The sequence below is a fragment of the Medicago sativa genome, chromosome 8 (genome assembly GCF_051527215.1).
Source record: "Medicago sativa cultivar Bolivia chromosome 8, Bolivia_mono, whole genome shotgun sequence".
In the NCBI taxonomy this organism is placed as follows: Eukaryota; Viridiplantae; Streptophyta; class Magnoliopsida; order Fabales; family Fabaceae; genus Medicago; species Medicago sativa.
In genome coordinates, this window is record NC_140756.1 from 74,557,281 (window position 1) to 74,570,906 (window position 13,626).

A 13,626-nucleotide genomic window follows, 5' to 3' on the forward strand; every position below is an offset into this window, starting at 1 on the left:
TAATGACTTTTGAAGTACAAAAAATGTAAACAAGAGGAACAAACGTGTTCAATGTATTCTTAATATATATTTTTTTTCAGTTTCTATGAATTATTAATTTATAATTTTCTTGGGACCAAAAATTATAAAGGGATCTCCCGAAAAATTATTATCTTATTATTTTATCGAGTTTTTCAATTTTTTACATTGGCCCAAGTCGGGACCAGACAAATTTATTATTTTAGAGAGTTTATTAATTTACCGAGTATTAAATTAAAGAGTTTCTACTGTATGTGATATTTTGGGTAAAAAATAAGGGTCATGTTTGAATACAAGTTATGAAACTAAAAAGAAAATTAAATGATAACTTTTATATTAAAAAGATAAAATTTTAAACTTTTAATAAATTTAATAAACTTTTAATAAATTTTAAACTTTTAAACTTGTAATCTTGTGGCACAAGTTAGCATTTCTAAAAAATAAAAATCATCTGACGCCTCTCAATGGTGTGTGAGAAATATTGAAAATGTATAGAGAGAAAATAGAAGATGTGATGCATGATGTATTGTGTATATGAGATGGGAAACAAAAATAGACATAAAAATAGAGAGTCTAGAAAAGTATGGGTGGTCAATCCCAATTACCAGTTTACTATCAGTTACCATCCATATCAACTTTCAAATATGTATGTATTTTTCAGGCTAAGTGACAAATGTTTTGCAGTTTTCACATGATCAGCACATGAATTTTAGACATCAGCCACATTGTTAATTAATCACATTTTAGTTCAAAAAGTTTAATTTCAAACCAACATAAACAAATTAAATTTAAAATCACCTACATTAACTGGGATCAGTGATGTTTTATAGGCTGACAGGTGTATACTTATGTGATACATTGTGAAAATTACTTGAGGAGATAATTAATATGGTATAGATAAGGTAGGACACAAAAGAAAACATTGATAATGTTACGTATATGATTTAATTTCTTAGACAACGGGATTTGAGTTGTAATAGACAAATACAGAGTAATAAGAACAATCTTGAGGCTTCGTCAGTTCATTTTCAATAATAAATGAAAAATGACAAACACAAACAATGATATCATATAGGATTTAACTTGTATATTCTATTATTGTGATTTTTTGCTTCTTCTTCTTCTTTCAACATGCATCTAATCTCTTCTCTCATTCATTATATATACGTATTTGTAGATATTTTCAAAACTAACATAACAAAGAGATACTATGGTATAATTGACTTGAATGTTTAAAAAATAATCTCACACCTTCAATGCATTCATAATAACTATACATCTGTTTCTAAATATAAAACCCTCATTGTCATTCTTCTGTTAAATTCTTTACTAACATATTCATTACTAGTATTATGTTATAAGTCCGAGTTGAGATCCTCTTCATTTCCTTATGCTGCATGTTCTTCTCCAACTTGCAATAAATACTACTTAAAAACATAAACTAATTATCTAAAGAGCATGCAATTGTAAAACAAAAACAATTGCCAATAAATTTATTACCACTATAAATTTTGGGTAATGCCAACTTATGCTATAAGGATATATGTTAAGGATCACACAAATAAGAAGTGTTTATCGAGAATCCCTAAAAAAAGTATATTTATTGTGAAAAATAAATAATTTTCAACATTTTGATAAATAAATTGACACAATTTATCTAACACACAATTTCTATTTACACATCCTTTGCATTAATGGTACATGTTAGCCTTTCCCAAACTTATTATTTCAACATATTTCTTCCCTATCATTTTTTTCATAATAAAAATTTATTTGATGAATGATTCCCCAATCTAAGGTCTAAGGTTTGTCTTTTTACTGTTAAATCAAAATTTTGAAATTAGTAATCGTTATCATTGATTTAGTTTCAATTAATCAAACTAATGGAAATTACTTCACAACAACTTATACGTATGAAATGATTTCATTGAGTTGATATGATCACAAAATGACAAATCACAAATTGCAACTTATATAGCAGATAGTTCCAAACTTAACCATAAAATATATATATCATACTCCCTCAAATGAAGAGCATATTTTCTTCATCCATGTTGATCTGCCAGCTTGTGCTGATGACTAATCAAGTTTCCACCCAATGGGCTCCCTCAGTAACTCACATGGGCCTCCAAATAAACCAGTTATTTTAATCAACAAATTCACCAATCCTTCCCTATAAAAACCCCTCTTATTCCTCTCAAACATCATCACTCACTCACACACCAAATCAAACTAAGAGTATTAGCACCTTAATCTTAATCATTCCAAATGGCTTCCAAGGTTGCTATGCTCCTTTGCCTCAACATCATATTTTTCACTGTGGTAAGCTCCACATATGTTCCATGTCCCCCACCACCTCACAAAGATCACGGCCACTCACACCCTCATCATCCACCTTCCTCCAAAAACCCAACATGCCCTAGAGACACAATCAAGTTTGGTGTGTGTGCTGATGTATTGGGTTTGATTAATGTTGAGCTTGGTAAGCCACCAAAGACACCATGCTGCTCTCTCATTGATGGTCTTGCTAATCTTGAAGCTGCTGTGTGCCTTTGCACTGCTCTTAAGGCTAATGTCCTAGGCATTAACCTTAATCTTCCCATTAACTTGAGCTTGGTACTTAACTATTGTGGAAAGGGAGTCCCAAAGGGTTTCGTGTGTGCTTAAATAGACACTACTACTTAATATGGTTGTGTCACACTATATTTTTTATTCTTCATGTGGTGTGTGGATTTTGTACTTTTTAGTATATTCTCTCTAGCACTTGTTATATGTTTTTGCCAATGAACATTTCGTTCATACTTGATTGTTATTATCATTATTATTGTGATGGTTTGAAATTGAAGCATCTTTGTCTTCTTTTTCATAGTCTCACTATAGTGACAAGTAATTTTGTATTCCATCTAAGTGTAATTTCTTGTATTACTAAAAATTCTATGTTTAAGCGAAAATTCTATGGTGTGTTGATTCTCTAGATTGTTGTGTCTATACAATCTAAATTGGGGTGTCTTTTGGCCTATTTATATGCCTTGTACTCCTTTTTAGAATTAAGTTATTTGTTTGTTAGGAAAAGAACTTTAGGTTTACCTGCAAAAGAAAAACAATATTCGCCACTAGTTTTTGTGAAGTTTAAAGAGCTATACAATGACAAAGATTTAGCATTTGTTTGGTAAATAATATGTAAAAGAAATAATAAACACCACCTGAAAACTCATACATACAAAAAGTGAATTTCATGGTTCAATATGGGTAACCATATAACATGTCAAGTTTAACAATTTCGGTATTGACAGTTGAATTAACTCTTAATGACATATTTAACATATACAAAGAAAATCTTTAAGATTTACTCCAAGACTCTCTCAAAATATATATATATATATATATATATATTAAGGGTGACTGACTTATCCTATTGTTTGAGACAAAGTAAGTTGAAATTTTGAATTCAATCATTCAAGTTGGCTGACTTGTATAACCCATTGAGAAAATGGGGTCATTTTGGGGCATGGCTTCGATGCATTTCACGATCTGGATTGAACAATACTTGATTTGTCTCATGTTGCTCGAAAGAGCTAGGTGTGTAGATGCTTCGTGTTGACGAAGTAGTCATTTATCGTACCTTAAAAGACTTTATCCGCCGTGGTTGCTTCACGCACCGTTGGTCGATTGTGATGAATTTCTGTCATCTGTTCATCCCACGATCTGGACTATGACTGGAGTTTCAAGACCTATGTGACTTCGGGATTTGTTTCGGTTCGTAACTAGTTGGTTTGGCTCAAAAGGGGGTTTATGGTCTGCATATATTTTGAAGGGAGTTATTGGAAGTTGGATCGTTTCTGTGTTGGCAAACAATCCATACGCCTATTTAGATGCTCTGAATGCGACTTGTGTTTTTTTTTTTTGTAATTCGGTTTCGCGCTCACATGTGAGTTCGCTGGATTACCCATGGTAGTGGTAGTTTAGGGTTGTTTCTCTTTTTGTACCACTTTTATAATGAATTGTTGTATCATCCAATAGAGTTTTGTATTTGTGATTTACTGGGTCAAGTCGATGTCCCATTCTTGTACTTCCTTTTCTTTTTAATTTAATTTCTATTTCGATTAAAAAATAATGGACATCCATTTACCGTTTGGAAAGTATAATTTTTAATATTTGTTGAAATTGAATCCATAGAAAGATTGAAAATAAAATCTTAAGGATTAATTTATTACGGTCCTGTAGCTTAAACAACAGGATGTATTTGAATTATTTTTTTATGTCCATTTGATTCTTGTGGGGTGAGCATTTTTTTGTTTACCTATGTATATCTTATTATTTTGTGGTGAGTTTTCTTGGTGTATTTCATTCTAAATATTTTAATGTAAATTTAATCCTTTCCTGGAAATGATACGAGCTGGCGGCCACTCTAAATATTTTATATATAAATGGAAGGGATCTCCTTTGATTTTTAGGACTCATTTTTGCATATTATTTTTGCATAAGTTTAGGGGAAGGAGTGAAAAAATAAATCCAACTCTATTTAGGGTCAAACAAAAAATCCTTTTTTTTGATGCATTTTGTTTGTTATAAAAAAAAAACTATGTTGTTGTCATAAAAAAATTGCAACAATTAATTTGTGGTAAAAAAAATTTGTGACAAATCCAACACCATCAACAAATTAAATGGTAAAAAATGTTAGCGTAGCAAATGTAGCTTAATCAACAAGTTAAGATTTAGGGTTTTGAGTTTTTGTTGGTTTTGAGAGAATTGAAGAATAAAAGTATACTGAGAATAGAAGTAGTTTTTTTTTTTTTGACAAATGAGAATAGAAGTAGTTGTATTGTGTTATTGAAATATGAAAAATATACAAGTGAAGTAGCTTATATACAATATTACATGCTAGGTTGCTTGAAGTACAAGCTAAGTAATAAACCCTAACATATATAAACTATATTCTAGGAAATTTGTAACTAAATCCATAAAAAACTAAATCTCTAATGTGATTAACTAACTAAGTATGATTATATCACTTGATTAACTTGAATTAACAAACTAAATAAAAAATTCAACGACATAATTAATAACAACAATGCCACTACTATAAATCCAACAACATTAAGTCTTAAAATAAAATAAAAAATCCGCCAACATAAAACAAATCTCAAAATAAATCCACCAACCAAAATAAACCCAAAAGCATAAAATAAGTCTCTAAATAAATCAACTATATATTTTTTCTAGTAAGTCATCAATCAATGAAGTAAATCAACTTAAAAATAGTAGGCTAAACATACCGGTCCATCCCGCGTCCATTATGTTTTTTAAAGAGTTAAACGGGACCAATCAACCAAAGAGGACGAATTCAAAACTTCAGCTCAACTATCCAAAAATAGTGGGGGTAAATGAGCCTTACACAAACATATATTGTTTAAATGATAGACACAAATACAGATTTTATACATGCATAAATATACAAATAAATATAGAAAAACAAGATATAAAGAACTAAAAACAATAATACAAAAAAGTGCACTAAAACTAGCACGTGTAATTTTGACACGCACGCGTGCCCATATATACACACACATATGAACCAAACGAATCGAACTATATATATAGTTTAAGTTCAGCTCATTTAGTTAACAAACTTAATTTTCAACTCATTTGGTTCATGCATTAAGTTCAACAAGTTAATTCTCGAGTCGAATTTCAAACTTTCTCAAGTCGAATTCCAAACTTTGTCTGAGAGAATAGGGTTGAATCTATCGTAGAACTTCATAAAACTAAATTTTGATTCATGTAGATCTTTGATTTTGCGCATGCGAAGTCACTTAACAAAGGGCTTAGAGAAACACTAAATTTGTGCATGTGGAATTCGTAATAAGAAACTTTGTGCGGATGCCACAAAATACGAAAGAGCGATGCTATATCTCTAGAAAAATAACATCAAGAATTTTTCAAGAATAACGAGCAGCCAATGCACTATTTGCCACACAATTCAAGGAGGTGTGGCTGAAAAATAGGAAGTGAACAAATAAATCATGCAAATAAAACTTGTCAGTTGTGTCTTGAAAATTTTTTGATGCTATTTTACTAGAGAAATAACATTTTCCAATACGAAAACTCTGCATATGCGACTTCACGATTCGTGCACATGAGTGGATTAGAAAAAAATATTTTCTCTTACCCCAAGACTTCTTAATCCTCTAATTACTAATTTTAAGGATCACAAGGGTAATTTCACTCCTTAGGGTCTACACATCGTTCACCACAATTTCAATAAATCTTTGAAATGAAATTTTGGAGTGTTTCAAAGGAAGTTTAGAAACTAAGAATGAATGTCTCATCCAAATATCTTCCCGATAGATTTGAAAAGGAGAAATAATATATTGTTCAAAAAAAAAAAAAAAGAGAGAAATAATATATTTGTACAACTTGTGTCAACTTTTTAAATATACTTGTACAACTTGTGTCAACTTTTTAACAACTTTGCCACTAATACTCATATTATGTTATTATTCTCTCTCTTCTTTTTTCTCTCTCGATTATTTTTACCAATAAAAAAAGACAAAAAAAAGTTATCACAGAAATTATCTTTAATAATTGTTCAAATATGAATGCTCTTTGAAAAGTGAGGCCATTGTGTTTCAAGAAAAGAGGTCGAGCATAGTAGAAAGCAATTCATGGGATTATGTATTTAGTTGAAAATAAATAAGGGTTTTTGACCTAACCTTAAACTATACAAAAGAAATTTGAATGGGTTTCTTTTGTCATATAAAATCATACTCTCTTTTTTTTAAACAATAAAATCGTACTATCTAAATATCCTGTTAAATCTTAAAATATTGTTTAATCTCATTTATTTATTAATTAGCTCGTTAGTATTTTAAAATATATTTCCGATTACTTTATTTGACTATGTTAATATAATAATATGAACTTGGCTTTAAGTAGGTTTACTGTCCATAGCAGATTTTCAGAATGGCCAAGTTCAAACTTGAAAACAAGCTTACGAGAGGTAATAAATTATACTTGAGCATTGAATTTTTTGATGACTCGAATCTTGCAAAGCTTAACTCGATGCTAACTATTTTCACCCTTTAAACAAAAAACTATGGTTTCTTGTGTAAGCAACATCTAATACAATGTAACATTGTTTATAGAGCAAAGTTATTTCAACATTTACAATGACATTTCTCTTGTTTATATTGTCCAAACACTCATGTCTCCTCTTGGCTTATACGTTTCTTTCATTCTCATTAACGTGTCAAAAAGGAACCGTGATGTGTCAAAAGCAGAATATTGCAATTATGTGAAAACCAAATGGATACAGTGCAAACGAAATCTTTGATATTAGGGTTAAATAAGTTTTTCGTCCTTATAAATATACCAAATTTTGATTTTACTCCTTAAAAAATAAAATGAGATGTTTTTATCCTCACAAATTTTTTTGTTTTAGTTTTGATCCCTAATGGATATAGCATTGTCATCTTTTTAACATTTTTTAAACATAATATGAATATATAAAAATTGAACATAATAAAAAAACAAATATAACATGGATACATCTTGATCATAAAAGTGTTATAATCTTGAGATTCATATGAACATAAATTGGTCATTAAAGACGAAAAACAAAATAAAAAAATTTATGAGGATGAAAACATTCTATTTTATTTTTTAGGGACTAAAATCAAAATTTACTATTTATAAGGATGAAAAACTTACTTAACCTTATATTATTACACCTTGTTCAGCTAGTTTCAAAACACCATGCAAGTATTTTCACGGATTGTTCTGAAGAAGAGTCACGGGTTCACTCTCGAAATCAGAAATCCACTAACAAAACTCCAAAATCTCTAATCATATCCCTGCCATTTAGAAGCCTAGGGATATGTTACCAAGTTGAAAATTTGATTTTAGCTTTTCCATTATGAATAAATTAGATCTTTTTTTTTTTTTTTTTTTTTTCTGTTCGATAATTTGGAATTTTGTCAGGTGATGATATATCATAATAATTGAATATTGGACGTAAACATAACAACTCCAAGTTAAGGAGTTTCCACCATAAAATTAAGGTGATAAATCAAAAGAAAAATGTTTAATTAGGACTCTATACGAGTGTATACACCTTTATAAGAGGTTAGAGCTTAGCATTGTAATTTCAATATACTTAGATCGAATCCTATAGAGACAATTTTAAAACAAAGGTCTTACTAACAAGTGTTTTTAAAACACTAGTTAAAAATTCAGAAAATGAAACAAATGATAAATTTTAGGATTAATTATGTTTTTGGTCCCTACAAAATTGCGACCTTGTAAGTTTAGTCCTTACTTAATTTTAATAGCATTTTTAATCCCTACAAAAAAAATCTGCACTCAATATTAGTCCTTACTCAATCCAAATTTGTTTAATTTATGCTTAAACTCTTAAGTTTTTCAACAATTTTTTACAGGCGTGTTAAGAACGTTATTAAAAGGTCCTCCAAAAAAATATCGCAAAAATTTGATTTCTACATCCATATTTTTGTTACTTATATCTTAAACTTTTGTCGTTTTAAAAAATTCATATTTAATTTATTTCATGTTAAAAAATTATAGATTTTAGTAAATGAACCTTTCATAGTGTTCTAAACTTGTATAAAAAGAATCGTTAAAAAATTTAAGAGTTTAAGGATAATTAAACAAAATTTATTTTAGCAGGGACTAAAATTATAAGTAAATTTTTTTTTGTAGGGATTAAAAATGCTATTAAAATTAAGTAAGGACTAAAGTTACAAGGTCGCAATTTTGTAGGGACCAAAAACATAATTAACCCTAAATTTTATGTTAAAAAAGTTACTTTTTAATGTTACAATGTGTTGACTATACAACTTTCAGGATAAAACTTCGACTTTAAATTTTTTTTATCTAGTGCCCTTAGGCACAACATTTCTCTTAAAACAATAATGTCATAGGTAGAGTGGTAAGAAGAGAAAGATGGAAAAAAAAAATGAAATTTTGAATGGAGGTATAAAAGGAAAATGTGTATAAATATAAAGCTTAATAGCAGTTTTAGTCCCCTAACTTTTCCAAAGTTGCGATTTTGGCCCCCCTAAGAAAAAAAACTATAAAACCGCTCCCTAATTTTTTTTGCCTTGGGGGCCAAAACTGCTACAGTTGCAAAACTTAGGGGGCAGTTTTGTAGTTTTTTCTTAGGGGTCAAAATCGCAACTTTGTAAAAGTTAGGGGGCGAAAACTGCTATTAAGCCTAAATATAAATACTCATATTCAAAATAAAAATATAAATGCTCATATTCAAAACCATCACCGCTTCATTGTTTTCACAAGCCTGAACTATATAAGCAGCATACTAGTATATCATTGTAGTACCAAAATCAAAGAAAAACAACGAAAGTGTGTGTCAGGTTCACTCCATTCACCATGTCATTATCAAAATCAAAAGCTCTATTCTTCATCTTTAAAATATTGATGTTGAATTTCATAACACCAATGATACATGCATGTGGTCCATGCACTCAGCCAAATCCACCACCTTACCACAAACCACCGAGCCATCCGAAACCAAGACATCCACCGCATCACGGCGGAGGAGGAGGAAGGCCAATAGTGTTACCTCCTCCGGTGGTTGTTGTGCCGCCCATTATCGTCACTCCACCACTGCAACCACCTCCGACGATCATATATCCTCCACCAACAACTCCTGTGTTTCCTCCTCCAACTCAAAGGACTTGTCCAATTGATGCACTCAAGCTTGGACTTTGTTTGGATGTTCTTGGAGGAGTTGTTCATGTTGTAATAGGAAACCCTCTTAAGAATGTGTGTTGTCCTGTTATTCAAGGATTGGTTGATCTTGAAGCTGCAATTTGTCTTTGTACTGCAATTAGGGCTAAGGTTCTTAATCTTAATATTTTCCTTCCTCTTGCTCTTCAAGTTTTAATAACTTGTGGGAAGACTCCTCCTCCTGGTTTTGTTTGTCCACCTCTCTAAAGCTCAAGGGCTAATTAAGTTAAGTTAATTTCTAGTTAACTGCTCTACTAAATTATGTTAAATTTTCTCTTCTGGTTAGAGTTTTGGTGTTGATGTAATGTAACATGAGCTGAGATTCTCTCACGTGGGCTTTTTACTGAAGGGTGTCTAGCTAGTGAAAATTCTCACCATCAATTCTCCTTTACTGATGTTGATCACATATGGTAGAGATAAATGAGTGGGTGTGACAATTTATCTGTGGAAAAATTTCACGTGAAAGAATCCGTTCCCGATGTAACTCATCTAGTTATATGGAATATGTATTCCATATATGCGTACTTTTAAGAACTATGTTTTTTTTCTTTCAAAAAAAAAAAAGAACTATGTTTTTTTTTTCCTTCAAGTAATCTAATAAGAAATTCATCTTTTAAGATAAATATGTTGAGAGTTTGATGTTCGAACTCCCGCCTTTATATATATTATACAATATTTCTGTAAACTGAGTTATGTTCACTATTTAGTGCGGTGTATATCTCCTTTTATCTATATGTCTTTGTCTATTAAAATTAAAATAGTCAATCACTTGCAAGTTTTGTAAACTACCATTTCAATATTACTTTGATATTTTCGCCACATAACTACAAGCAATTTTGTTAGGATATATAAATATAATCAAATTTGATCACATATAAGATAATGTAAGGAAGTAACAATTAAAATATTGTCGTAATTATAAGTATAGAATTTGACTTCTACAAATATGCATAAGCCGATATTTCAAATTTTGAATGACAACAAACTAGAGGATTAAACAATAATTTGGGCTTATTACCAAACATTTAACTATCTAGTTTTGACTTAGGAACTAAAACATGTGCAATTTTAGATCATGTCAATAATTGAGAGATGAAAAAGTCTATAAGCATAAAAACTAAAGAAACACAAAGGAAGAGAGCAAAAGACTAGAAAATACTTTAGATTCCGATGCACCTATTTCAAATCAAATCTTGCATCCGCGTCAAATTAAATCTTAAAAAGAAAAAAAAAAGATTTAATTAAAACATGGATTATCACAACATGATATGAAAATATTCATGTTTTTTTTAAATAATTCACTTGATAATGAGGATGATAACATTGAGGATATATAATGTTAATGACAAATGTGATGATACATTTGATCCAATAAATCCGAAAGCTCCTAGTATAAAATGATTGATTTAGAAGGATGACTCTTTTTGATATATTATTATGTTATTTACAAGTTTTCGATGTTATTTATAATTGGCCTAAATATATTTGTGTCCCTATGAATATTTCAGCCTTTTATTTTAGTCCCTTTAAATTTTTTATTCGATTTTTAATTTCTCAAAAGTTTTTTATCATCATTTTTGGTCTCTTTTTTAAGTCAACTCATATGTATCATTCAAAAATTTAATTTTTTTTTCGCAGTCATGTTTAGTACATTATACAATTTTCTCTTGCCAAAGTTTAATTTTTTTTTTTTTAACAAATTAACAATGAATTAAACATGAATTTTTATGTTTTTGACTTTTTAAAATTCATATTTTGTTATAAAATTCATTTTTTGTTTTTGGAGAGATTCTACTAATATTTTAAACATTCCTGTAAAAATTTATTAAATTTTTTGAAGGGTACAAATTATCTGTCTTAAAAGCAAACCCAAGCGTGTTGACCGAAGCTTTTTGAGAAATTTTTTAGAAAAACTAAACAAAAAAGGCAGAACCAAAAATGTGGACGGAAGATTTTTGGAGATTAAAAATTGAAGAAAATTCTTAGAAAAACTAAAAAGAAAAATAAGAATACTTATAATGATCAAAAACATATTTAACTGGTTATAATTTAAAGAAAAATGTTATAAAACTTATTCCAAAGCCAATGAAAATAGTTTTTACATTTTCCTATAAAACTTCTTCCAAAGAAAACACAAAAAATTATACTCCAAATTTTTATGTTTTAGTTTTCTTAATAAGTGTGATTTGTTTTTTTCTTCTTACAATTTAGGACGGAGAGAGTACAAAGTTTTATGAAAGGAAAAAGCTAAATCTAGCAAATATATGTCTCGCGAACACTTCACGAATGACGTGTTGGCATTTTGTGTTATCCATATTTTTTTACAAAAATTTTATGTTGCATTACTTCCGTGTATTGTGCAAAAGGTGCACTTTCATTGGTCAAATTGATATCGTGATGCCCTTAGGATGTAGAAATTCACTGCATATAGAAGCTCTCTTTATGAAAATATGTGTATTTAATGCTTTGAAAATTGAAATCTTTAACTTTATAAATAAATTCTTTAAAATAACTTCTTAATTTGAAATCATTAAAGAGTGTCTTAAAGCACTCGTTGTCAATACTTTAATTTAAATAAAAGATTTAAATAAAAGATGACTCATTTTTAGTTATTTATGCTTCTTTTTATTAGGAGCTCAATTTGAATGATTAGAGCATGGACTTATTTATGACGGCCCTGAGTAAAGGGAGAATAAATCCATAAACAAGACCTTAATCCAAAACGAAGATCTATTCAATATGTCGGATAAAAATAATAATACTCCCTTCGTTCCATAATAACGGAGCCATTTGTAAAAAAAGTGTTTCAAAATAACTGAGTTATTTAACTTTTTAATACTACAATCAATATTAATTACTTTTTTCCTTTTATACCTCCAATTAATACTACTTTCATCACTCACAATTCAATATATTCCACTTTGCACACTTTGCATTTATGATAGTGGTGAATGCATCAATACAACACTTAAAACCATTTTTCTATCTCATTTATACATTTTTCTTAATATGTGTAAAATGAACAAATAGCTCAGTTAATCCTGGACGCAGGGGTACCAGAATATCATCTCTACACCTCCTTGTCTTTTGCATTATAGAATGGAAAGATTCTTTTGTTTTCATAAAAATTGTCTATACTTATTCTCGAATGGATGATGTGAAACGCTGTAATACACATGTAACATGTTCTTGACGTCTCATAGTCTCGTTTCAAAGGCTGGTTGCCTCATCAGTTACATAATTATGCAGACAAGGACAAAAGAGACCAACCAAACTAGGAAACTAAGACATCAACCATGAATTGACAGCACACTAGCTGGATTGCTGTTAACCTTCACTTCATTCAATTTCTATCATGTGACCCCCGAGTTTTCACCGTGTTCTATCTTGTAGAATAGTATAACAAAAAAGACAACCTAGCTTGAACTTCCCAAACCAGCTTCTGTGAATATCCGCATCATGTTTCATTGTTTGAGATCGATCAATTATTCCAAGGACGAGATTGAAATTAGGTTTTATGGAACAGTAGTGCACAATTTGGACCAAAGCCGGTGTTTACTATGGCAGGCCTTAAATTAGACAGCATTAAGAAATTATCTTAGGTGTTGTTAATTAGTTGGGAAGGTAGAGGCAAAAATTATGTATTTTTCCGATTGGTGGAGTTTTATCATATTGTTGTCGACCGCTCAAAAGCCTATGCTCGCAATCATAGGCGCAACAAACATGCTCAATTCTACATTGGACCGGTACTCCTCGCAACAATACGGGGCAACGATGCAAACCACACAATCGTTACCGCACCGACTTTGAACGTCGAAATATTGGCAACTGACACCTCCATAC

At 30.0% G+C, this 13,626-nt stretch overlaps 1 protein-coding gene and 1 pseudogene across 1 annotated transcript; both read left to right on the forward strand.

The window, feature by feature from the left end:
* The first annotated feature begins 2,224 nt into the window (after window positions 1-2,224).
* Window positions 2,225-2,969, forward strand: LOC146901462 (putative lipid-binding protein AIR1 pseudogene; annotated as a pseudogene).
* A 6,360-nt stretch (window positions 2,970-9,329) lies between these two features.
* LOC146901463 (pEARLI1-like lipid transfer protein 3) lies at window positions 9,330-10,400 on the forward strand. The gene has a single exon (XM_085739077.1). The coding sequence runs from the start codon at window positions 9,424-9,426 to the stop codon at window positions 9,988-9,990; it is 567 nt and encodes a 188-aa protein (XP_085595203.1). The 5' UTR covers window positions 9,330-9,423; the 3' UTR covers window positions 9,991-10,400.
* The last annotated feature ends 3,226 nt before the right edge of the window (window positions 10,401-13,626 follow it).

Coding starts and splice junctions, on each gene's coding strand:
- LOC146901463 (XM_085739077.1), top strand. CDS start 9,424: ATGTCATTATCAAAATCAAAAGCTCTATTCTTCATCTTTAAAATATTG.